The following is a 27,335-nucleotide window of genomic DNA, read 5'->3' as shown; positions in this document are numbered from 1 at the left end:
TCCAACACGAGCATGCAGCAGGAAGGAAGATTCAGAAGGCAAGAAGAATAGCTTATCCCAGGCCACACAAGTAAGCAAATGGCAGCGTTTATCTTGAGCCTAAGTCTCCGGATCTTAAACCCCCTGCTGTTAACCTTTGGGCAATAACAGTGGTTCTCAAATGTCCCTGTGCTTTTAAACTACCTGAGAGCTTTAAAAACTCACATGCCTGGACTCTACTCACGTTTGATTGAGTTGCAATTTCAGGGCAGGGGGCGGACACCAGAATTTTTAAAAAGCTCCCCAGCTGATTCACATGTGCAGCTGGGTTTGAAAACCATCACATAGAATAATCCAGCCTCCGCTTTCATGGAGGGGCTATTCTTTAGTCTTTCAAGGTTCACAGGCAAGCTGCGATTTTGCCCACCACCCTGGGGTGGGGGTAATGCAGATGGCTAGACTGTCAGAATGTTTGCTTCCAGTGTGGGAGTGACCAATTGAATCATGGAAAATTCCCAGTTCCTCACTTGAGAAGGCTGGGGTAGGCCTGGTTCTATTGAGGACACGCTTGTGCCTTCAGCTGGAGATGAGACCTTGAATAGCTATGGCTGCTCTGCTTTTTCACTGAGGATAGGGTCTGCTCCCAGAGTCAGAGAATGGAAATGGACTTCATCCCCCAGCCTGCACCCCCCGCCCCCCCGCCAGTGTGTTAAATCCTTTCAAATGCCCCTGAGCTCCTCTTCAAATGTAGGACTCTTGGCCATAATAAATAAATACATCCTTCTATGTGGACTCTGATTCCAGATAGTAGTAATCCAAGAAAATCCAATAATGACAGTTGCATTAAGATCCTTCTTCCAGGCTAAGCAGAACATCTGTTTAGACATATTTTTAATCGGCAAATGCTTCCTGTGTTGAGTCCTCGGCAAATTAAATTTCTCACTGGACCGAGGGGGAAGCTGTCATTCAATAACGCATCTCTGGAAAATTACACCCTAGTCTCTTTCCAGGTGCACTTAAGATTTTCCCATGCTGACTCGGCTGCATACTGGCCCTAGCAATACTGGGTCACATGTATATATAGCACAGCTTGTCTGAAAAACACACAGTATCTTAGTGTTGGTCCCTTGAATAGAGAACTATTTCTGCCCATTCTCCAAAGGAAAGTTGGCGGCAGAAGAAAATTAAGAGACTTGTTGAAAACCCTATGGGAAATGAATAACAAACTTCCACTTGCTACATCGCTGCCTGTGATTACTTAAGATGTGAGGATTCTCAGGATTTAAACATTAAAGGTGTTAGGGCTGCCAATATTTTGGAGGGTTTCTGCCACAAAATTGTTTGGACTGTTGGGCTGTTTATTTTTAGAATAACTCATCCATTCTTTAATTAATTCATTCAAAATACAAAAGCAGTGAATGCTTACCACCAACCAGGCACTGTGCTGGGCATGACTAGAAGGATGAACAGGCCAGCCACAGTTGCTGCTCCCAGGGAGTTCCCTACCCATGGGGGCAACTCACATTTGAATGCACTTGGAGGCAATTTGTAGCCTAGGGTTGGGATGGCCAATTAGAATATCTGGAGAGCCCAGCAGCTAATGTCAATGGGTGAAGTGGGCTAGATAAGACAATGGGAAGTAGAGGATTCCAACAATCAGGAAAACATGTACCTTGGCTATGGCCAGCAGGTACTACTGAACTCTTAGTGGGTTGGAAATGATGGAAGATGGGCCCAATGTTGCCACATCTTTCTGTCTTTAAAGAAAAACTAGAAAATCTGGATTCTTATGTGAAATCCCATGATTTTTAAAAGTTGGCTTCTAAAGTGGTATTAAAACACAACAACAACAAAAAACACAGTGTGAGCCAAAAGCGTCCAGGCCAAGCAAAGCACATCTGTGGGTTGGGCTTATCCCAAGAATTGCAGGTGTATGACTTCTGATCTAGAAATTCTGCCAGTAAAACAATTATTTTCATGTTTAAAAATGTATTACATGACAGCCTTCTTATTTATATGACCAACTGCATTAGTAGGAACCCCTATACAAAAACAGAACTGCTGAAAATAATATATAACCTTCCCACCATCCCAAATAAAAGATACAGAGTTAAGATCAAAGGATAGACAGGGAGACTTCCATAATCAAGAGAGAATAGGGAATACAAATTCATAGAATTAAGCTTCAGGTGGTGGCAAGAATGTGCAGAGGGCATTAAAATTGGGCTGGGATTTAAGGGACAGGAGGCTGATGTCTTCATGCCTATAAATACAGGAGATAGGGCTTTGGTCCCATGTGAAGCAAGAAGTGAATGCTGAGATCTTGCGTAAAAGGAACACCCTCAAAGGGCTTCATACTCATTAAAGAGAGAGAGAGAGAGAGAGAGAGAGAGAGGAAAAACTCTACCTAGTGGCTAAGAGGAGTAGCAAGAAATCTTGGCTATCTTCCCTGGGTTTTAATCTACATGTATGTAAAAAAAAAAAAAAAAAAAAAAAAAAAAATATATATATATATATATATATATATATATAAGAAACTGAATCTGAAAGCCTGTCCCCCATATAGGTATAAGTTCTCCAATTACATTTCCTAAATATGGAAACTCTAAACTTAGAAATTAACATAAAAATTGATCTAAGACCCTAGAATCCCAAGAGCCCCCCAAAAACAAAAAATAGGGTCACACTCATAATTGATGGCATTTGGGGCTCCTTTAGAAAGGAGTGATAATCCCTAAAAATAAGCTTTAAATAGAAACATTAGAAATGCAAAAAGTTAATCCATAGAGGAGAGTCAGCAGAAACAATAAATTGGAGATTTAGTACCCAAAGATACAGGAATAATAGAATGATCTGAAGGAGATAAAATAAGTATGTATAACAAAAGAGCCAATGGAAGAATTTGAAACTATAGTAGGGAAGAAAAAACAATAACAGATTTAGAAGCCACTAGCTAGGGCTTTTAGAAATGATAACTATATTATTGAAACCGGAATGGGATAAATAGCATATTGAACATAACTGAAGAGAGGATTAGTGAAGTAGAAAATAGATCTGAGGAAAACACACCTATTTCTCCACTGAGAGATAAAGAAAACATGGAAGAAGGTAAAGGGACAAAATAGATAAAAAGACACTGTTAAGTGTGTAATCAATAGAAATTCTTGAAGATGAGAGAACTTTCATAGAGAAACTGGGAAAGAGAATGCAGTGGTCAAACAGGTGAGGAAGTAGGATTTTCCACAGTTGAAGAATTATACTGTCCCAAGCAGAGAATTCATACAAATCCACCTGTAGACAATTATAAAGATGCTGAGGAATACTAAAGACAAAGAACAAAAGAAGGAGAACAGAACAAAAGATAAGACAGATAACAGGTGAAGGAATATACCATTAAACTATAAGGATACCTTCTATTGGTAACAATGAAGACCAAAAGACACTGAAATACTATCTTTGAAGTGCTGAGGGAAAAATATCTGTCAACTTAGAATTCTGTACATTCCTAGCTAAACTTAGTTTTCACAGTGTGGATAAAATAAATTGAGCGAAGATGAAAGAGAGTGAGGATAAAATAAACTGAGAGTTTATTGTCATCATGAAAGAATAATAAAAGATACATTTCCAAGAGGGAGATTTGGGGTGCAAGAAATGGCAGTAAGCAAGGAAATGGTAATGTGAAGGTAGATATAAATCTGTATTGCAAACAAACAGATCATTGATAATAGTGACTAATTTGGGGTCTTAAAAGCAAGTAAACAATTACATGAAAAATCAGGTCTGTTTATAAATTAAAATACTTTAAGATCCTTGTATTCTCAGAATGAGAATGGAGGTACTGATTTCTTCAGAGCCATCTTGTAATTTGCTAATTCTCTGTACTTGTTAAGCCCAGTACGAATGTTAAAAATTAAAATCAATACTAAAGAATAGAAAGGAGATAATGGAAATAAAAAGTAAATATAGAAAAATATCTTAATCCTACAGAAAGCAGTAAAGGAGGATAAAAAAGCAAAGAGAAAAATAGCAAATAATACACACATACACACAAAGGAGGAGATAAGCCCAGGTATGTCAGTTATAAAATAAGCATAATTCATCTGTTAGATTCTCAGATTGAACAATAAGGGAAAAAATGTAGGTATTTGATGTTTATAACAGATATACCTAAAATCTAATTATGATTATATGCAGAAATCCCCCAGAAAATATTAGCAAATCAAAACTATCAATGTATAAAAAATAATTATACACCATAATCAAGTGGAATTTATTCCAGGTATGAAAGGCTGGTTCAACATTTGAAAATCAATCAATATAACCTTACCTTAACAACAAGTTAAAAAGGAAAAATCCCATGGTCACATCAACTGATGCATAAAAAGCATCTAACAAAAGCTAACATTTACAGTAAAAACACAGAATTTAGGAATAGAGAGAATATATCTTAACTTGATAATGAGCATCTGCCAAAAACCTACAGTTTACATCTTGTTTTTTTTTTTTTTTTTAATTTATTTATGATAGTCAGAGAGAGAGAGGCAGACACACAGGCAGAGGGAGAAGCAGGCTCCATGCACCGGGAGCCCGACGTGGGGTTCGATCCCGGGTCTCCAGGATCGCGCCCTGGGCCAAAGGCAGGCACCAAACTGCTGCGCCACCCAGGGATCCCCTACAGTTTACATCTTAATAGTGAAAGACTAATTACTTCCCCCAAACCAGGAACAAGACAAGGATGTCTGCTTTCATGCTCTTATTCCATATAGTTCTGGAAGTTATAGATACTGCAATGAGGCAAGAAGAAGAAATTAAAGGCATAAACATTGGAAAGGAAAAAATAAAACTGTTTCTATTTCCAAATGACTTGTTTATTTAGAAGATCCCAAGAAATTAAAAAAGAATCCTAGAACTAATAAGTGAACTTAGCAAGATGGCAGATACAAGGCCAAAACCCCCAAATGCCTACATTTCTATATACTTACAATAATCGTGCAGAAATAAAAATTTAAAACACGATACCATTTATAAGCGCTCAAAGAAAATGAAATACCTATACACTTAAAAAAACATGTACAATATTTGTATACTAAAAATTATACAAGACTGATGAAAGAAATCAATAAAGACCCACATAAATGGAGAGATATACTATGTCTAGGGATTGGAAGACTGAATATGGTAAAGATGCCGGTTATCTCCAAATTGATCTACAGATTTAATGTAATTCCTATAAAAATCCCAGCATCTCTTTTTCTTGTAAGTGTAGACAACCTTATTCTAAAATCTATATGAACAGACATAAAATTTACATGGAAACATAACTAAGACAATCATGGAAAAAGAGTATAACCTGGCAGTAATCACTCTCCCAGATACTAAAGCTTACTATGTAATTATGGTAATCAAGTCAATGTCATATTAGCAGAGGGAGAAACACATAGATCAATGGAACAAAATAGAGAACCCAGAAATCAACTCATGTACCATACAACCCAGTAATTCCACTCTTGGGTATTCATCTCAGAGAAATGAAAGCTTATCTTCGCACAAACACTTGTGTATCAGTGCTTGTAACAGCTTTATTTGTAATATCAGGAAACAACCCAGATATCTTTTCCTAGGTGAATGGTTAAACAAATGGTGGCACATGCATACCATGGAATACTACTCAGCAATAAAAGGAAACTATTGATTCATAAAACAACTCAGATGAATCTCTAAGGAATTGTGCAAGTAAGAAAAGCTAATTCCCAAAGGTGATATGCTATAAAATTCCATTTACATAATGTTCTTCAAAAGACAAAATTATCTAAATGAAGAACAGATCCTTGAGAGTTTAAGGATGGACGAGAGGAGAGGGGCAGGGATGTGGATATGATTATAAAAGGCCAACATAAAGGATCCTTATGGTAATGCAGCTGTTCAGTATCTTGAATGTGGTGGTGGATACACAAACATATACAGGTGATAAAATCCCATAGAACTACACACACACACACACACACACACACACACACACACACACAGGGAGGAGTGGGTGGCGCCTGGGTAGCTCAGTTGGTTAAGCGTCTGCCTTTGGCTCAGGTCATGAACCCTGAGCCCTGAGATCAAGCCCCGAGTTGGGCTCCCTGCTTAACAAGGAGTCTGCTTCTCCCTCTCCCTCTGCCCCTCCCCTCCGCTCATGCTCTCTCTCTCTCTCTCTCTCTCTCTCATTTGCTTTCTCTTTAATAAGTAAAATCTTTTAAAAAATGAGTGGAAAAAAAGCTCTATGTGGCAAACATTAATCAAAATAAAACTGATAATAGTAATATTAATATCAAAATAATCTTTATTATGGATGAACATTATTAGATATAAAAGAAGGCCATTAATGGTGAAAGAAATAATTCAGTGGGAGCATTTAACAGTCCTTTGCATGTATTACTTAAACAACATAGCTTTGAACAATACAAAGCAGAAATTAAGAATAAAGGAGAAAATGACAATCCAAAATCTTAATTGTCAGGGTTGTTTAAAGCACTTTTCTCAGTAACTGATACACCAAAGACCTAAAATAGTTGTAAGATAGAATATGTGAATAACATATGTAGCACCCTTTAACCATCAATTACGGAAATGGATGCACATTATCCCAAAGACATATGGAACATTTATAAAAACTAAATCACGTACTGGGCTGCAAAGGAAGATTCAGAATACCAAAGAATTGATACCTGGGAGCATGGGCTAGTCATCTATGGCCAGGAGGCCAAATCCAGCCTGCCATCTGTTTTTGCAAATAAACTGTTATTGGAACACAGCCATATCCATTCATTTACATATTGTCAATGGCTGCCATCGCACTATAGTGGCAGAACTGTTTGGTTGCAACAGAGAACATATTAACCACAAAACTTAAAATATTTACTATCGATTGCCCTTTTACAGGAAAAGTTTGCTGACCCCTGCCTTGGAGAATGGGTCCTTGGGACATAAAACAATGTTAGGAATCAGTAACACGCACAGAAAAACAAATACTTAGAAATTAAAAATCACGTCTCTAAATAATTCAAAGTTCAAAGAAGAAAACTTAAGTGGAGCTAATAGGATGTATCACTGACTAACATTGAAATGTACATGTCACATGATGGAATGCTGATAAAGAAGAACTCCGAGAAATTGTAGTCTTAGCATGTTAATAGGATATAAGAAAAATTGAAAATTATGTACCAAACATTCAACTCAAGAAGCCATAAGAGGATGGCTAACTAATTTGTTACAAGAGTACCAAGACAATTCTATAGGGGAAAAACTTAGCTTTTCAACAAATGGTGCTAGAAAAACTAGATATCCACAGCAATAGAATAAAACTAGACCCCTACCTCACACTATATACAAAAATTAATTCAAAATGATTAAAGACTTAAATATAAGCACCAAAACTATAGAACTATAGATAGAAACATAGATATAAATCATTGTGAGGTTGGATTAGGCTGTAATTACTGAAGTATGGTACAAAAAGCATAAGAAACAAAAGAAAATGTGGATAAATTGGAAAATTGGACTTCATCAAAATTTAGAACTTTTATGCTTCAAGGGATACTATTGTAAAAATGAGAAAACAACCTATAGAATAAGAAAATATTTGTAAATCATATGTCTGATAAGGGTCTAGTATGCAGAATATATAAAGAGTAATTATAACAGTAAAAAGACAACCCAATTAAGGAATAGACAAAGGATTTGAATAGACATTTCTCCAAAGAGGATATGCAAATGACTAATAACATGAAGAGATGTTTGGTTCATTAGGGAAATGCAAATCAAAACCACAAAGAGATGCTACCTCACACCCATTAGGATGGCTACAATCAACAGGCTTGACAATAACAGAGTGTTGACAAGTATGTGGAACATGGGAACCCTGATACGTTGCTGATGGGAATGTAAAATGGTGCAGCTGCTTTGGAAAACAGTCTGCTAGTTCTTCAAAAAATTAAATATAGAATTACTGTATGATCCAACAATTCCAGTCTATGGCATATACCCAAGAGAACTGAAAACATGTGTCCGCACAAAAATGTGTACATTAATGTTCATAATAGTATTATTCGTGATAGCCAAAAAGCCAAAAATGTCCATCAGCTGAGAAATGGATAAACAAAATGTGATATATCCATGCAATGGAATATTATTCAGCCATAAAATGTAACAGAGTACTAATACATGCTACAACATGGATGAACCTTGAAAGCATGCTAGGTAAAAGAAACCAGACACAAAGTGCCACGTATTGCATGATTCCATTGATATGAAAATGTTTAGAATAGGCAAATCCATAGAAACAGAAAGTGGATTACTGGTGGCCAAGGACTGGGGCTGGGGGTAGAAATGGGGTATGACTGCTACTAGGTTTCTTTTGGGGTGATGAAAATGTCGTGGAGTTCTATAGTGGTGATGGTTGCACATCTTTGTGAATATACTAAAAATCACTAAACCATATGCTTTAAAAGCATGTCTATGATGGTGTGCGAATTGTATCTGTAGTTTTTCTTTTTTAAAAAAAGAGAAGACGGAAAGGACATCAATAAAATAAGTGAAAATGGAAGGAAGTAATAAAATAAAATTAATGAAATAATGAAAAATGAGTAAGATCAACAAAATCAAAAGCTGATTTTTAGAGAGAAGATAGAGAAACTAAAGAGAAAATGCTCCAAATGAGAGTAATGAGGGAATCTGAGCAGGTAGGCTAAAAACAAAACCTTCCATTGTCTGAATGATGAATAAAATGAGTGTGGATTTGGTTATCTGGGTGCCATAGGTTGAAACGATTCTACACCACCTTGTCTGTCTCTGCTATTTCCAGGGCACACCTTGGACTCAGAACCTTAACAGAGCCTCCCTTCCTTTCCCACATCTCTCTCCTCAAGGTCCAGCTGGGCCGAGAGCCTGGAAGAGCTGGGGGAGTTTATGAAGCTCTGCTTTTTCCAGGGTTTATTTTTCCAGCATCACAGACTGGTTCACTTTATTTGTCAAACTGGCTAAATGATTTTCAACATTTGCAATATTGGTGGGCATTTGGTCAGGGCATGGGATTGGCTTGGTGAGTTCCATTACATGTTCCCAGCGCTGAGAAGAGAGTACATCCCTGACTCAGCTCTGTCCCCAAGGATGCCTCATTGGGCCCCACTTGATTTTGAGCATCTCAGGCTGCCTTGGAGCCCACAGCGCCTTGTTCCAGGCTTCCATCATCATAGGCCCAGCAACATTACCAACACCAGGAGGTTCAAAACCTTGAGCAGACCAAATGCCCTCTTTAGAACATAGGTTCTTAGCACCCCTTTTTGTGGATTCATGGATAATATAGTCTTAACCATAATGTACAGAAGGAATTAAAGGCAAGGATACCTGGGTGGCTCAGTGGTTGAACGTCTGCCTTTGGCTCAGGTCATGATCCCGGGGTCCTGGGATTGAGTCCTATATCGGGTTCCCTGTGAGGAGCCTGCTTCTCCCTCTGCCTATGTCTCTGCCTCTCTTTCTGTGTCTCTCATGAATAAATAAATAAAATCTTAAAAATAAAAAAAAGGAATTAAAGGCAGAATAAATGGTAGTGTGTCTCTCTTGCAGATGGTGAGGAGAATGTTATGCTTCCGCACAGCCCCAGGACCTCAGATGCCAGAGCTAAGACCTTTTCTCCCCGCGTCCGGAGAGCCACAACCTCAAGGACAGAGAGAATATGGCCTGGAGGAGTCATCCCCTACGTCATTGGTGGGAACTTCACTGGTCAGTAGCCCCAGTCCCTCCTCCTCTGGGGCATCGTGCTTTGTCTCTCAGGAAGACTCAGGTAGGGTGGAGCAGATGCTGGGCCCCAGCGGTCCTACCTGCTAATACTCCATTATGCCTTCAGGGCTCATGCACTAAGCCTAGTGAAATTGCAGTTTCTGCTGGGGCTGTGTCCTCAGAGGTGGCCACCTAGGCCGCAAGGCTTCATGCAGGGGGTGACATTTGACCCTGGTCTTGAAATATAGACAGGGTTTGCACAGTGGGTATGTGAGCAAAGCCCTCCAGGCAGAAGGAAGCTGTGAGTAGTCACATGTGCTGGCTTACCTGTCTTCTCTCCCCGTTGCAGGGGTGGGGCACCCTGCACCACCCGCCACCCCCACAGAACTATACAAGGTAGCCGGAGTGGGCCATTAGATGTTGGCCAGTCCTGGCTGCAGCACTTGCCAGCAGTCTACCCTGGGGCAAGCTACTTAACCTCCCCATGCCTAGCACATTATTTCTCTAGGCCTTCTCATGGTTAATTCTTATCGCTGACATCTCAGATCAGATGACATGTCCCCAGAAAGGCCTTCTTTTCCTCCCCAATACCCCTGATTCCCCCACTTGCTTTCAGGACCCCATTTTTTTCTTAAAGATTTACTTATTTATTTATGATAGAGAGAGAGAGAAAGAGAGAGAGAGAGAGAGAGAGAGAGAGGCAGAGACACAGGAGGAGGGAGAAGCAGGCTCCATGCCGGGAGCCCGATGCGGGAATCGATCCTGGGACTCCAGGATCACGCCCCAGGTCAAAGGCAGGCACCAAACAGCTGAGCCACCCAGGGATCCCCAGGACCCCATTTTCTAGTCTCTATGATACTTCCCGTTACCTGAAATGATTCGACTTTTATTTTTGTTCTGCCTGTTTTTGTCTCCAGCCCAATTGCTATGGGCACAGGGATCTTTTATCTGTCTTGTTTTCATTCCTACACTGAGAACATTCCAGTGTTCAATGTACCAATGAACATCTTGGTTTCATTCTCCAACACTGAGAACAGAACAGGGCCGAGTAGTGGATGGTCAACGGTTGTGCCCACAGCAGGCCTGTGGCCGGTGTTAGTTGAATGCCCGGGGGGTGGGAGAAAGCCACACAGAGTGGCCTCTTCTGGGCTCCCAATTCTGACAGCCCATGCAAGTCTGCCTCCTCTCTGCGGGTCTGTGACTTCTGGGAGAGGTGGTTGATGAGGTGGATGTCCCGAAGCCACTGAACATCACCAGTAAGTAAAGGCACTGTGAAGACGTACATGACAGGGACCTAGCAGCTGGCGGAGAGCATGGAGCGTCCCCAGCCCACCCGTTCTTCTCTCTCCCTGCAGTATCACTCCCGTGCCATTAACCCAGGGCTTTCTCGTGCTGGATACTTAATTAGAAGCTGGCGATAAAAAAATGACCAAGACTTCACCTGCCCTCAAGGAACTGCATCATTTGGAGAGAAAGCAGTGTGCCTAAAGAAGTGAAATGTTGAAATTTTAACCAGCTACTCACCTTTGTTCTCTGGCACTTAACTATGCTCTTTCAAATCTGATGTGCTTTCCTGACCAAAGATTTATATAACCTTCATCAAAGTTAACTAATTTTATATAGAGTACTCTCTTTACGTGGTGGTTTTTGTTATTCTGTAATTAATAGGATTGCTATTTTGGTGAGTGATTGAGCTACAAACGATCTGAACTAAGAATATTAAGATGTAAAAAAAGAAAAAAGGACAGCTAGATTACTCTTTGTTCTGTAGTTACATTTTTAGGGACAACAATATGACACCACACCTATGTCTTCCAGACAATGATGGGAGCCTCCCCATTGCTTTGTTTGTGTTTGGCAACCTGGTCACTGCAGAACTCAGATGACACCCCCAGCCATCCTTTGTACTCCACAAACAACTATTTTTCTAGATCCTTCTCATTGTTTCTGGCAAATCAAAATAGTCTTCTTTATCTCAGATTGATAGATTTTTTTTAAAGAATACTTACTGACTATCATCCAGAGTTTACAACTACTCTGTTCTTGCTCCCAGACAGTTTACTTACTGTCTATTTTTCAATACATTTCCAGCCAAGGAAATATGAAGACACTTTCAGAGAAAGTATGAAATTCATCTGTTTTCAATGGCTTTGTAGAAAATAAGGCTCAAGGATCCACCAGAAAATACTGCACCCCCATGCAAAAGTAGCATGAATGTACATGAAAATAAACCTTTTTAGAGCATATGGGCACATGTTCCTATAGATATAAAATAAAATGAGGCTGCAGAATGCAGTGCTGGTGAGCTACTTCAAAAACCTCAAATTTTCAAATTGAATAATCTGGGTAAGATTTTTTTTTTTAAGTTTAGAAAAGCACTTTCCATTCAAAGGAAACACTGGAGAGCCTGGGATATCCTGAAAATCTATTTTTACCCTCTTTTCCATTCATAAACTCTTACTCTCTGAGTTTTAGTAATTCAGGAAAGTTATATTCTTAGCAAGGGAAATTCTTATTCCTAGTGCATTTCTATTCTGGGTCATCCAAAAAGCTCTTTTGCTCATTGGAACAAGCGTTGTTGTAAGTCACCATGCCTTACGGCCTCTGAAGGAGGCATGGATCTATCAGTGCAGTGATGAGACTTACTCTGTCATTTCAGGAAGCCAGAGGGCCATTTTTAAGCAGGCCATGAGACATTGGGAGAAACACACCTGTGTGACCTTCATAGAAAGGACTGATGAAGAGAGCTTTATTGTGTTCAGTTATAGGACTTGTGGGTAAGTAAGCAAAAGCAAGGTCATCTCAGCAGAATCAGAGCCATCTGATGGCTCATGAGTGTTGAATTTTCTCTGGAAAACGAAATATTTCCAAGGAGCGGTCATAAATAGCAGCCTAGGGGTTGTCAGAAACTCCCCTTGCCCTCAATAAACTCATAATCCAAGGATGAAGTAGGTGGGTCAGAAAGAAGACTCTAGGAAGACAACGGGTCTGAGTCTTCTGTCATGAGAGTGATTGAAGGAATTGAGGGTGTTTCATATGGAGAAGTGGTTCTGAACCAATTGGAGGTCAGCAATCCTACTGAGAATCTGACAAAGCTCTGGGCTTCCTCATGACAGATAAACATTTATGCAAAATTCTGCATGTAATTTTATGGATTTCATGGGCTTACAGACTTCCTCCAGAAAACATAACAAAGCATAAGATGCCTGGATTGTGACTAAACTTACCTGTTATGCCAGTAAATGTAAGTGTGATGTACTCTCATACTGAAAGAAAAAGTTTCCCATACTGGTTCAGATACTTCACCCCAGCTACATGGTGTGTGCATGAAATGACTACTGAAGGATATGACCCACGAAGGTTTCATGTAAAAGGAAAGAAGGCACATAGGCAAATGCTAACAAAAAGAATGTTGGGATCATAATTTTAGCTATGGACAAGGCATTTTTAGTTTCGTTCCTGTATTGTTTTGTTTTTAAAGTCAGAAAGAGTTTTTAAAAAGGTGAGATGCTTTATAATGAGAAAAAGTACAAGCTACAGTGAGAATATGACCCTCATAAATCTTTATGCACCAAACGGCGTAGTCATAAAACCAGCCCCAGGGAATTCAAGGGGAAATCGACAGAAACATCAGCAGCAATCGTCTTTATTTCATTTCTGTCAGCCTAAGTAAAGCAATGGCAAATTGGCCAAAAAATAAGTAGAGATTTGTAGAGGATTGAAAAAATATAATTAATAGAGTTGATCCTCTGGATCCTATTCTGCAATATGATAACACAGCTTTTAAGTGTGTATTGAACATTTATAGAATTGTCCATCTGTTAAGCATGACGAACACCTCAACGGATTCTCAAAGGCAGAAATAACATTAACAACATATTCTCTGATTGCAAAGAGATCGCAAATGAGACTGGACATCATAACAAAAAGTAGAATAAACACCCTGCATTACCTAGTAAGTTAAAAGCTCCATTTTTTGTTTGTACAACTATTAGGTCATAAAGAAATCTGGATTAATATTACAAGATGTAGGCAATAAAAGCCCCACAATTTTAAGTTAAAGAGATATATAGCTAAAGCTGTGTGTGTGTGTGTGTGTGTGTGTGTGTTTGTGTGTGTATCCCAACAGCCCACATCAGATTCAATAATGATAATTCTAGAAACATTCCTGTTAGACTTAGGAACAAGTTGAAGATGTTCATGATCACCATAATAATTTTACATGTTTTGGGAAATGCTAGCTAATATAATTAGATAAGAGAAGGAAACACACACGGTAAGTATTGGCAGGAACAAGGCAATGTTTGCATTGTTTGAAGTTAATGTGACACGTGTCTAAAAACTTGGAAAAGCAATTGAGAAACTAATAGAAACAAAAGGAGACCCTGTTAAGGTGACGGATTATAAATGTAATAAACAATTACTTTTCCTTATGATGAAATACTTTGATTCACTTTTATAATGGGAAAAATATTACTTTATTAGAAACATAATAAATAATATATCTGAGAATAAACCTAAGAAAAATACAAATATATGCCAGACCTCTAGGAAGAAAATGCTAAAATTCTAAGGAAACTTGAAGAAAAGAAAGTAAGAATGGAAATGCATACCACTTTCCTGGTATGGAGATACTGAACATAGTAAAGATGTCAGAACTCCCTAAAATACCCTATAAATGCATGCCATTCTGATTCAAACATCTATGTTTATGTATATGTGAGTATATGTGTTTGTGTTTTTAGAACTTAAACAAATGCTACTAGAGTTTATCTGGAGAAATGACCATATAGAAAAAAACAAGAGAGAAGGAGAGAGAGAGAGAGAGAGAGAGAGACAGAGGTAGAGAGAGAGAGAAAAAGAGAGACAGAGACAGAGAGCACAGGGATAGAGGGACAGAAGTAGGGTGGGGATTTTGGGAAGAGGTCGGATGGTCTTTTCAAACATCTAGGGTTTAAAATGCAAGTGAAGATGATAATAATTAAGACCATTTGGAGCAGAACAAAAGAGTTTAAAAATGAATATGGCTATACACAAATTTAGCTAGCATTTTAAATGAGTGAGAGAAAGCTGGATTAGTCATTTGGGATATTTTAATCCTGGGATAGATGGCTTGTTGTGAAAAACATAAAGCTGGGCTCCTTCCTCATTTCTTACATCCAAATGATTGTAGCTGGATCAAAGATGTAAACATTTTTAAAAGGAGAAAGAAAAGAAAAGAAAAAAGAAATTTAAAAAATATTAGAGTGAAAGTCAAATTATAGATTTTACTTATAATCTTGTCATAGAGATGGCCTTTCTGAGCAGGATATAAGAAAATGAAGACATTACATACCTTGAAATTTTAAAGTTCTATCTGGTGAAAACAAAACTTAAACAACACTTAAACAAAAAAAAAAAACAAATGAGAACTAACGTGTAAAAAATATTTTCAATATATTTGATAGTCAGAAATACTCATTTTCTTAATTCACAGAGTTCTTACATATCAATAGTAAAAAGTTAGACAAGCCAAAAGAATATAGAGAGAAGATGTGGTCACATAGTTCATAAGAAAGAAAAATACAAATGTCATATAAAACATGGAAAACTATCCAACCTCAATACAGTGAAATACCATTTTTCACCTATCCAGTTAACAAAAAGAACTTGATAAAACCAGTGTTGGCCAGGTTGTGGGGAAATAGGGCTTTTTAATATATTATTAGTGGGCATAAAAGTAGACACATTTGGGGAGCAAATGTGGTAGCACCTATGGAAAGCTCAAATGCATATACCCTTTTATCTATCAATCCCAATGCTATGTATTTACCCTGCCATGAACAAGAATCCAACCATTTCTTTGTTTTTCTTGTTATTTCTCTTCCTCTCCCATGAGGCTTTGTTTAAATAGTAAAAATTAGAATTAGCATAAATGTACACTAATAAAAGGCTGATTAATTAAAATTTAGTACTATGTTACTTTGGAAAGAACGAAGGAGGTCTATAAGTGCTGTTATAAAAAGATCTCTAAATTAAGGAAGTAGAAAGATAAAAATGAAGGACAAGGTATATAGTGCATTTTGTAATTTAAAAATATGTATATCTAATTTTTCTGAAGGATGCTCAAGACACTTAACAATGGTTGTCTTTGGATGAAGAGATTAAAAGGGATGAAAGACTTAATATTCAATATTTGAACATGTATTTTTAAAAAGACTTATTTATTTATTTGAAGGAGGGGATGGGCAGAGGGAGAGAGAAAATCTCAAGCAGACTCCATACTGAGTGCAGAGTCCAACTCAGGGCTGGATCTCATGACCCTGAGATCACGACCTGAGCCACAGCCAAGAGTTGGACACTTAACCAACTGAGCCACCCAGGCACCCTTGATCATGTATGTTTTTAAATGTTTGATAGAGGTTATCTGGGTGTTGGAGGTGGTGGGATTGTGGGCCATTTTAATATCCTTTCTTTTACCTTTCTCTATTAGGAATATAGAATAATATGTTAGGAATAAATGTTATTCGAAAAAATAATTGTGCCCAGAAGGGGAATCATTTCTAAACCTCCTCCAATAAGGGAACCAAGCCTCATGCTTTACTCAGCTGACTCCTTTCATTATCTTTTTTCCTTGTCATCAGAGATGATCCAACAGAGACTTGGGGGTGCAGAGGTCATGAAGGGTATGGGCTTTATTCCAGGACTCTAGCCCTTATCTTTCTTTAGGTTCTCAAGTGGATCCATGACCACCAGAAAGGTGAACCATTTTTGGAGGGAATTTCTGTATTGGGAGGGAATTTGGACAAGGAAAGTGCTTTTAGCTCTGAAAGTCTGTGTTTCTTTTAGATGTACACATGTGTGTGTGTGTACATGTGTATATACATGTATGTATGTACATGCATGCACACATATATTGGGGAGGGTATTAGACTCTCCCTATTCTCTGACCTGCTGATCTGGGTATTTCTGCAACCATCCAGCTGTTGTTCCTATGTTGGGCGCCGAGGAGGAGGCCCACAGGCCATATCCATTGGGAAAAACTGTGACAAGTTTGGCATTGTGGCACATGAATTGGGCCATGTAGTTGGGTTCTGGCATGAACACACCCGGCCAGACAGAGACCAGCATGTCACCATCATCAGAGAAAACATCCAACCAGGTAAGGAGCCAGTATGGAGTCTGGAAGCTACTGGCCCGCAAGATGGCATTCCTGGGTCAGGCAGGTGTGAAGGAGAGGGGTTTCGGGGAGCCGACCATGCTCATTTGTTAAGTAGGGAGGCAGCGACCCTATTGTGCATGCATTTGTCACCAGCACTGTCACTGTCATCTGTGGTCTTTCCTGGGAAGTCTTCTTGCTATAGCTTGTAGGTTATGGCAGAAACTAAATGACGTTTTATGTTGTAAAGGACAATGAAACCCAACTCTATTTCCTAACAGGAACAGAATGGACCAGAACACTGTTGCAGCATCAAAGCTGAGAAGCCAAAAAAAAAAAAAAAAAAAAGAGTTCTCTTGGTTGCTTTATAAGAGTCACTTTTGCTGACTTTTCAGTAGCACATCTTTTTTGAAACTGAAATACAGTTAGGACACGAGTACATGTCAGAGCAGTATTTCTGCCTAGAAACGTTCTGGCCCAAGGCAGATAGAGTGTCTAGATTAAAAAAAACAAACCTTCCCATGTTAAATGATTTTATATAGCAGTTCATATTGAACATGAAAGTAGCTGGTTGAATAATATGGTTGCCTTAAAATATTTTCGAGGTTCTGAATTGTGAACTCTTTGGGATTGAACTTAACTGTTTGATTTTTCTTTTACTCTTTCAGTAGCCAGATCAGAGGTTTATTTACTGATTTTTTTTTAAGTCTCTGAGCAGTCGGATCAAAAACGAACCTGTCTACAAACTTAGTACAAGAGTTTCGAGTGGCACTTGGGGAAGGGTCAAATGGTGGGGTTGGGAGAATGTAGGGCTGTTGGAAGTTTCGAATTTCCAGTCTGCTGGAAACAATGAGAATGCCCACAATGCCCTGTTATTTGATTGGGCTGACCAAGCTCTCAAGTTGCTATGGGCCCCTCCTTCTCCCCCTCTGCCTCCTTTCAGGTACCTGCCTTGGTATTCAAAGGCCTTAACAGAGTGTTGTGTCACAGGTCAGGAGTATAATTTCTTAAAAATGGAAGCTGGGGAAGTGAGCTCTCTGGGAGAGATCTACGACTTCGACAGCATCATGCACTACGCCCGGAACACTTTCTCCAGGTTGGAATCTATGCTTCTGCCTCATGTGTGTGTCACTGTGCCTGCCGCAGGCTTGGGTCAGATTCCTGGAGGTCTGCGGAGAGTGGGTCTCTGCACGCTCCTCGCACAGTTGGCCTGTCTGTCCTTGAAATAACAGTGGCCTCTGGGCTGCAGTGAAATATAATCTAATCAGGCTCCCGCTAATGAGATTGAATCCCATTGTGAAGCCGGTGTTCCATCACACCCTAATGTCACAAGCAACAAACTGGAAAGGGGAAATTATCGAGAGGTTGGCCAGGATAATAACTTAGGGGCTCTGTGTAAAATTTCCAGTGGGTGGGGGAGTCTTCTAAAGCACGTCCTTGATGTGAGCCTAGTGGCACTTACCAGTTCTCTTGAAGAGGTATGGTTTATTGGAAGCTAGACCATATGAGGGCTGGGAGGCTTATAAATCATGGGTTTATTTTCGAGGTGAAGAAAATGAGGCTGTAGCCAGCTCGAGGGCACACAGGTAGCTGGGGTTGGAGTGAGAACAATGATCCAGGTTTCCTTGCCTGCTGGTCATGCTCGATGGTAGCTGGTGCACCTGAGTCTGGTCAGACTGGTGATTTACAGCCGGCCTCGTCAGGACCTGTTTTGATGAGTTATTGCTATGCTGGACTGGGTTTTAAGTATTTCCAATATAGCCCTTCTAGACCAGATGAATGTTTTGTTTCAAGAAGTTTTCTCCCCCTAGTCCCAGTTGTGTAGGTCTTTCCACCCTGGAGTTAAAGGAGACACAGGGTAAATATTTTCTCCCTTGGCTCCTTTCTCTCAGTTTCCTCTTAAAACTAGTTTGTTGGCTTTTTATCTATTTAATCATTCAAAAAAAGGTTTGAAGTGGTTCCTAGTATATACACAGGACAAATAGGAAACAAATGAGGGAGCTTAAGGATGGGAGAGGGGAGAGTAAGGGTAGAGAGCTATGTTGAAGCTTGGAACCAACTGACTACTCAGAATACATGCCATAAAGTCATGTATGCTTTGGTGGGATTGGCAGTAAATCCTGCTGTGTGCTTCTTAGCAGTTATAGCAAAGAGGAAAGCAATCCATTTCATGGGTCTCTCTGTTCATAAAGATCAAAGGAAACCATTCTTTCAGGAAACACACAGCTCTTGGGAGTGAATGGGGATCTGTGTGCCCAGGGCTCATTGGCTCTTGGGTAGGGCTGCTGGAAGCATGCTGTTGATGAGGTCACAGAACTGTGGGAGAGATCTCCAGACCTCAACATCCCAAATTTTCAGTTTCGGGGGGAGTGGGGTACTGTCCCTCTGGCTGCACAGATGACTGAGCTGTGATCTCCATCCTGCATGCACCCAGGTGGGATCTCTCTAGAGCTCTAATGTGTGGAGTTTTGTCAAAGTCAGTATCTTTGAACGACTGGCATGAGACTGACTGACCCTGTTCTCATTACTCTTCTTCTGGCTCTTTATCAGAGAATACAAGGGGCACCATGTAATGAAGAGACCACTGAATTGAGAGTCAATTCCCAAGACTGGGATCCAGTCCTAACACTGGCACACTGTGCTTTTGAGGGAAGTATAGACAGTAGTCAGGGATAGCTTTGTGCTGGGTCAAATCTCCACCTCCCTGGGCATCAGTTTCCTGATGAGAGGTTGGACTAGATGTTCTCTGAGCCCCTTCCAGCTTGAACATTTCCTGTTGTAATTTCTTGATCTGGTGCGGATGGGTGAGGCACTGACAGGGTCACCTTCATTGCCATGTGGACATTCGAGGCTTCTTCCATAGTGGGAAACAGAACTTTGAAGGACCTATTCTGGGGGTCTCAAGAAACAAGGGGGGCCAGGATGAGAGCCTACCCTGCCGAGGTCAGAGCCAGATGCTTGGGTGTGGGGCCTGGGCTGACTTGTGGGTTTGGGAAATGGTGTAGGAAATATGTAGTCACACCATCTCAGCCCCGGGGTTGCAGGCTGCAAAGTAGAGACATAATATTGATTTTGTAGAGAACCACTGTCAAGTTGCCCCAAGTGAGAAAGTTGTACCTTGGGTCTTATTTCCATAGCTGTCATGACTCTTCATATTGCTTTATAATTATCTGTTAATTATTATTATAAATTCATCTACTCCTATTTTTCTGTTACATCTCCCTCTCCCAGCCTCAGATCTCTGAGGGCATCCTCTTCTAGTCTCTAGCACCTACCATGGTGCCTCAGGGCACAGAGTAGGTGTCCAATAAATGTTTCTTTAATGGATAAATCAATGAATGAATCAGAGGAGACAGGGAAATCTGCAATGCGGGGGGCTAAGTGAGGGAAGAAATTTCCATTATCCTCATTGCATTTCTGTCCACATACCCACATATGCGGTGGTCACTTTATAAGGAGAATCTACAGGTGTCTCCTGTGCAGGAGTGTTGGGGATACATTACTTCCAATGGGCTGAAGGAACTGCACTGCCTCCCTGGTGCCTGCCATGTGCCAACTACTCTGAAAAGCTCTGAAAACAGAGGCCAGGGCAGGAGTGCAGACAGTGTCTTCGGACACCAGCATTTCTTTTCTTGTTTTTGTTTGTTTGTTTTTTAAGTGGAACCCAGCATGGAACTTGAACTCACAACCCCAAGATCAAGGCCTGAGCTGAGCTCAAGGGTCAGACACTTAACTGAGCCACCCAGGTGCCCCAAGATTTTACTTTTTGTTTTAGAGTTTTGGTTCATGGGCTTCCCTGAAACAATAGCTCCTCATCAAGAGTACCCCAAATCCCTCAGAGGGAGATTGGCAAGGGGGCAGCAAATGAGTGTGATGGGCAGCCAGGTAGGAGCACAGCAGCTCATCTGAAGGCCTTGAAGGGAGGTGGACTTCTTCTGCCACCATGATGTCATTAGTGCTACACAACAGTCTACCCCAAAACTAATGGCTCCCAACGAAAACTTGTTTTTTTTGTGTGTGACACTGTAGGTCATTCTGGCTTATTTTCTGGTTTTGCCTGGGATCATTTCCACAGCATTAGTCATTTGGCACCATGCCTGGGCTGAGAAGTCCGGGATGGCCAGTGCCACGTCTGATTGTCGTGCTACCTGTCCACTGGGGCCCCTCGGTTCTCTTCCCTGGGGCTTCTCAGCCTCCTGTGGGCTAGACTGGACTCTTCACTACATTGGGACTCAGAGTCCTTACAGGACAAGCTGAGAGGCTACAAGACTCTGAAGACCCAGTCTCTGGAACTTGCAGGACATTGCTTGCGCCACATTCCATTGGCCAGAGCAAGGTGCAAGGACAAGAATATGGACAGTAGGAGGCGCAATTCATCATTTAAAATCTTGCCATGGCTACTTACCTGCCCTTGCCCCAGATTTTGGAACGATTTTGGCAAATCTATTTTGTGGCAAGTAGATTTGCCTTCATTGTCCTTCCTGCCAGTTTTCTGTATGGATTTTCAGGAAACTACTTTGTTCAGTGGGACATTTGCCAATGCCATCCTTACTGATGGTCTTTCCTGGCCCACTTTTTGTCAAGTTTTGCACTGCCTAACTCCATGTCATTACTCCTGGCCACATATCCCCTGGAGCTAGCCTGCACATTATCTTTGAGTCTGTAAAAGAGCAGAAAATGACCTATAGAACAAACATTTGCTCATCTGGAGGCAAATGCTCTTCCTGCTGATGGGAAACCCAATCTTCCTGTGTGTTTACAATTGGTCTGTCTCCTTCCAACTTCATTTTCTAGTTTATTGTAGTCCTTCCCTCCTCCCCCTTGGTTCGACCTGGGCTGTTGGGGAGTGATGTCTTTGCAGGTTCCATTGGGCAAGGGTCCAGGAGCTGAGGAGACAGTTCTGTGGTACAGGGGCATCTCTGCTTGGAGAGCTCAGAGCTGACAGCTTTATTCCCTAAAGCATCTGCCAAACTCTTTCTTAGGTTAGCAGAATGTCAGGGCTAAAAGTTGTCCTACAGAAGAGGGATGTCACTGCAGCAGTTCACGCAAGGGACGCCTCTTGTAATAAACATCTTCCAGAGCCCACCGCCTTGCTGGGAGCTCAGGGACAGGTTGGAGAGGGAGTTCCAGCCTCAAAACACAGTCCGAGTGTGGACTAATGTTGTTCCTGCTGTTTCAGTTTTTGAAGTCTCCCACGTTCCTGACTCTGTCATTTATCTAGCACACATCAAAGGCAACTGTTTCTTGGGCAGTGGAAAACACTGCCTGGAAGGAGGATGCGGGAGATGGGCTGCCTAGATTCCAGGGCTGACACTCTATTATTAGCTCTGTACTCTGGGAAAGTCACTTAAGCTCTGCAGGCTTTTTCTGGCCTGCGGGGAGGAAACCCTAATAAGAATGGCACTGGCCTAGGGTGTTACAAGGACTAAATGAGATGGTGCATGTGAAGTGCCCAGGCCTGGGCCTGGCACACAGGAAGGTCCTGAGAACACTCAGTGGGGGCACACGTTCTCCACGTGGCATGCCCTTGGCAGAGACACCTGTATGCTGTGGTCTTCAGCAGGGTCAGCAGGCCTGGGTTGCTAAGAGATTGTGGTGAGCTTTACATTTTGTGCAGCAAAATTTCTTTCCTTGGGGGAATCAAAATAATTACAAATGGACACATTTTATGTTAGGGCAGAGGTGTTTCTTTTTAGATTTAGTAGGTGATTGAATTTAGAATTTTATGGAGAGTCATTACTTGTAGTTTAAAACTTGCCAAAGTTAGCAGGGAAGTCAAGGATTCCACTAAAGTTTCCACCTCTGGACCCAGAAATGAGGCAATAGGAATTAGAGGAAGTCAGGCCAGGTGGCTAAAGTTTGAGAATAGAGATGCTTCAAAGGAAATTGGCAGGTGATCTAGGCTGCTGCACGCTTATGTTGGAACAAAAGTGAGCTTGAAGTCTGATTTGGAAAAAGTATATGCAAAACCAGAAAGATAATAAAACATGTAACCAGCAAGAAATAAGGATAATATGTTTTCCAAGGTATTATAGAATTTAGGGGAAAGGAAAAGTTAGAGAGAGAAAGAGGAGAAAGGATGGTACAGCTAATACACAGGTAACATGCATTTTCACATTTCCTTTGAGTATACGTTACTTTCCAAGATATTTTGAAGATACTCCCCTACCTTGGTTGCATAATTTAATTCAAAAAGCATTTCTTGACCTGTTATGCTCCAGTGTCTGAAGGCATAGAGATGAAGGTCTCAATCTCTCTGCTTGAGGAACTTACTATTTAGCAGAGAAGACAAATACCTTCATTCTTCAAAAAAGACAATGGAGTGTGAGAAGAAGAGACTAGACAAATAAGGCCCAGAGGTAGCCCAGAGAAGGGAATGAATAACTCAAGATGGGAGGGGTAAAAAGGGCTCAAGAAAACTTTTAAGAGGGGAAACCATCTGATGGGATTTGGGAGAATGAACAGGAGTTTGCTAGTGGACAAGAAGATGCTGAGGGAGCCTCAGCAGAGGACGGCCTGTAAGGGCATGGTTAGGGCTAGCAGAAGTTCTGTGTTGCTTAAGATACCAACTGGGGTGGAGGTGTCAGAAGTGGCTGGAGAGGAAGCCAGAAGCCAGTGAGCTAGAGGCCTGGGGATCCAGGTGATGATCAGAGACTGCAATGCCTGTCTAGGCCACTCTCTTATTGTTAGATAAGTAAACTGAGGCTCAGAGAGAAAAAGGGGCTTGTCTGAGCTCACCCAGGTGGCAGAACCAGGCTATTCATAGAAATCTCTAGACCAGGGCTCTCTCAGCCACCTTTTGTTCTCTGCAGTCTTCTCACTTTCCATCTGATCATCCCCATTGCCAGAAAGGCCCCCCCAAACCCCGATTCCCACTATTTGACAACCCATCCACCAGCACTTACTCACCAGCCCTTGAGAGCCTCACACTATGCTGCCTCCCAGGCCTCTCTGGAGCCTCTCCAAGGCATACCCTTGCTCAGTAGTGCCCATTGCACAACTCCAGGGGCCTCCACGTACACCTTAGTCTCTCTGAATGGTGCTTCCCACAGTTGCCCGGTGTGGCGGGCCCGGGGACCTGGACTTGTCAGGGGCTTTGTGGAAATGCTCCATGCACAGCAGCAAGGAGCCGCCAGGCCAGCAGGTAAGGGCAGATTGGCAAACTCACAAGAGTCATTTTCCCCCTTGGAAGTGAGGAGGCAGCTCATGAAGTGGAATGCCCAGATGCCAGGACAAGTAAAGCAAGTCTCTTCTGTCACACGGGTCTGCGGAGCGACAGGGGCTAGGGATATGGATGGGATTACGTGCAAGGAAATGAAGACTGTAAATCCCAGCGCGGCCAACCAGATGGCCTTGACTTTTCTTTCTCCTTTCTCTCTCTCTTTTCTTCCTGTAGAGGAGTTTTCTTAGACACCATCCTCCCCCGTCGAGACGACAATGGCATCAGGCCAACCATTGGCCAGCGTGTGCGGCTCAGTCAGGGAGACATAGCTCAAGCCAGGAAGCTGTACAAATGCCCAGGTAACTGACCCTGGGGAGTCCTGGGGCCTCTGGAGCACCCACAGAGTGTGACTCAGCCACCCTTTGCAGACTTTCCCTTTTGCTGGGAAGGCAGGTTGGGGAACCTGGAGAGGCTGCTGAAATTTCTGGCGTGCGGCTCTAAGGAGGCTTTAGACAGTGTAGGAGGCCCAAATGGTGAGGTAATTGCCAGTAGTGACATGAAGAATAGGTCTTGGAGCTCACAGCTTAATTTGTGGGAATCTTCAGAATTTTCTGGCAAAGCCCTGATATTCTGAAGAAGAAGAAGGCATAGTGGGACAACAGTGAACAGGGGCCTGATGCAGTGTGTACCTTGTAACTGTAAAAGCACCTCCCCTTCTTATGGGAGTAGGAGATGTGGGTTTGGCAAAACAAAACCCAAGGGTTTTGCAGAAAGACGGTGAATGAAGGAGAGTGTTTGTAGAAGGGTGGGAGTCAGCAATCCTCAGTGTGTAAATGAGGTTGTTTCTATAGTCTTGGGGCTTTCCTAGCCATCCAAGATGCTGGTCATTGGCTAGAAATCAGCCATTGAAGACCGGACAGTACACTGGGGTCTGAGGAGATGTCTGCTTCTCTGCCCACCCACAAGCCTCTTCCCCTTGAATGTGCCCTCTTTGCCTTCCATCCCCTTGGCTTCAGCATCACCTCCCCTGCAACCTGCTGCCGTGGGAGTGAGCTCACATTGGCCCCTGTAAGCTGTTGAGCTTCAGAGCAAAGCATTGGTTACAGCAGCCAGAGTTTACCACTGATGAGAGAGAATGCAATTCAGTGGTTTGGGAAGGAAGAAGGAAATTCATTGCCCACAGGTCCAGTAATGTTTTCCAAACCCCAGACCAGACACACAGTTTGATCATGAGACAGTATATTTAAAATAGGGGCCTTCTTAGTGGGATCACAGGGCACGCAAAGGACCAGATGGGGTTTGGTTCATCACAAAACTCTGAGCAGTATGTCCATCCAGCTATTAGTCATGTGGGGGCGTATTAGGGCTGAAATGCAGGACACACATATCATATAACCTTGCTGAATTGAAAGAGAAACCTTATAGCATTCTCAGGGAAATGCCAGTATTTATTTAGTTATAATGTATATGCCTCTTCCCAAAAGGATTGGAGGCAGCTGGTAAATACCATGGAGCCATATAGTAATGTATCTATTCTTGCAGAATGTTGATGATTATTCTAAAATAATTTCCGTGGAACCCTTGGGGGTGTTGACTGCCGGGCATAATCCTCATGATGCCTGGCAGTTGTTCAGTAACATGATATTGAAGCCCTAGCATCCAGGATTTCCTGAGGCTGATGACGGACCACTCTCCAGCTATTCCTTTCCTGCAGTTCCGAGACTGCAGCTTCCAGTAATTTCAAGCAGTAACTGAAAGCAGAGTAGTTGCTGAGTGGAGGTTGAATTGCATGTAGGGAGATATGGGTAAGGATGCTTGTTTCCCACACTTTGTGGGTGACGCCCCCCCCTGGGAGGAAGGGCATTCAGCAAACCAGTGTCTTTGTCTTTGGGGTCCGAGTCCCTGGGCATCAGGAAGTAAGGAACCTGCACCTCCCAAGCTTACTCATACGGCTACTTTTTTTTTTTTCTTTAAGGACAAATTAGTGAAAATATTTGTCACATACGTAAGGACCCTAGACTTATGACCAGGCAACCCTCAAACATTCAAGGGCAGAATAGCCTACTGTAGAGTATTCCAGCTTCCCACACCTCTGGTCATTTTTGTGTTTTCTTGACTTTATTTGGTAGCTCATTCAGAGGTAGGTTGCAGAGAAAGAAGAGGCAAGATTTCAAACCATTGAGTTTCTAATGAAGTGAGTTTCAAAGTATTTTCTTTGTCTCATTGCTTCATCTACTTGTACTTTTATATGCTCTCTGCCACTAATGTTATTAGTCATAATTATAATGAGTGCTATGTGTGGAGCACTCACTGTGTGCCAAGCACTGAGCGGATCCATTTCATTAACCCTTCAGGCAGCTCCTGCCCATTTTACAGGCAAGAAAACTAAGGCCCAGCAAGGCTGGGAAACTCGTTCACCATACCCGAGGCCATTTTAAGAGCCTCAGAAGAAACCCTTGGGTATTACATTTTGGTGCCTAGACCCTATTTTCACTTTTATTAGCCAGAAAACAATTGTCAGTCTACCTGACACGCTTCTTGCCAATGCGTTCCGAGGGCTTTGGCTGATCAAGGGGTGTCATCTGCTAAGCAGACTGGTGCAGGGAGGTGCTTAGGTGAGGAGTGTGTATACCGGAACCATTGTCGTTGTTTTGCTTCTGCAGCATGTGGGGAGACCCTGCAGGACACAGCAGGAAACTTTTCTGCACCTGGTTTCCCAAACGGCTACCCTTCTTATTCCCACTGTGTCTGGAGGATATCGGTCACTCCGGGGGAAAAGGTAGGTGTGAAACCACCTCAGGAAATGACAGTTTTCTTTGAGTTGGGCAAGTTGGGGATTGTATTATTATTAACAATAGTAAAAACAGCTATTAGCTTTGAGCACCCACTATGTGCTAGGTGCTAGCTTGTTTAACATTATTTATTTCTGGACTTCAACCAGCATCACCCATACAAATGGAGGCCAATAAGCAAGATGTCCACATGAATTATAAATTAGGCTCACAGTTTTTAAAACAGAACAGACTCTATCCTTCTTCTTTGTTAAATACACCATCAGAATGCCTTGGGAGGTGAGGATCCAATTTAGAATTCCTTGACACCTCAGAGTATTGCTCTGGAAGGAAGCGATGCAGGGAAAGCTCCCCTCAATCCACAACTGGCCCCTCCTCTTTTCAGCCCCCTGTTTCATCTCAGGAGCACCCATGGTGATACTCCAGCCATGCTCCAAAACACTCTGCATTCCTACCTTGCAAACAGCTATAGCTTGGCTGTCTCTCCAGTAGAAGTGGACTG

The 27,335-nt window shown here is 41.7% G+C and overlaps 1 protein-coding gene across 1 annotated transcript in view; it reads left to right on the top strand.

Moving 5' to 3' along the window:
* Window positions 1-27,335, top strand: part of TLL2 (tolloid like 2) — a 121,352-nt gene that overhangs the window by 55,231 nt on the left and 38,786 nt on the right. Inside the window, exons 4-9 of the mRNA XM_072739652.1 lie at window positions 9,589-9,744; window positions 12,401-12,518; window positions 16,704-16,882; window positions 17,870-17,975; window positions 24,276-24,400; window positions 26,705-26,820. Coding sequence (XP_072595753.1) covers window positions 9,589-9,744; window positions 12,401-12,518; window positions 16,704-16,882; window positions 17,870-17,975; window positions 24,276-24,400; window positions 26,705-26,820 — 800 coding nt within the window. The remainder of the gene's footprint in view (window positions 1-9,588; window positions 9,745-12,400; window positions 12,519-16,703; window positions 16,883-17,869; window positions 17,976-24,275; window positions 24,401-26,704; window positions 26,821-27,335) is intronic.

This window comes from Vulpes vulpes, chromosome 15 (assembly GCF_048418805.1).
Source record: "Vulpes vulpes isolate BD-2025 chromosome 15, VulVul3, whole genome shotgun sequence".
In the NCBI taxonomy this organism is placed as follows: domain Eukaryota; kingdom Metazoa; phylum Chordata; class Mammalia; order Carnivora; family Canidae; genus Vulpes; species Vulpes vulpes.
The sequence above is the reverse complement of the archived record's forward strand: the minus strand, read 5'-3'. Positions and strand labels throughout refer to the sequence as shown.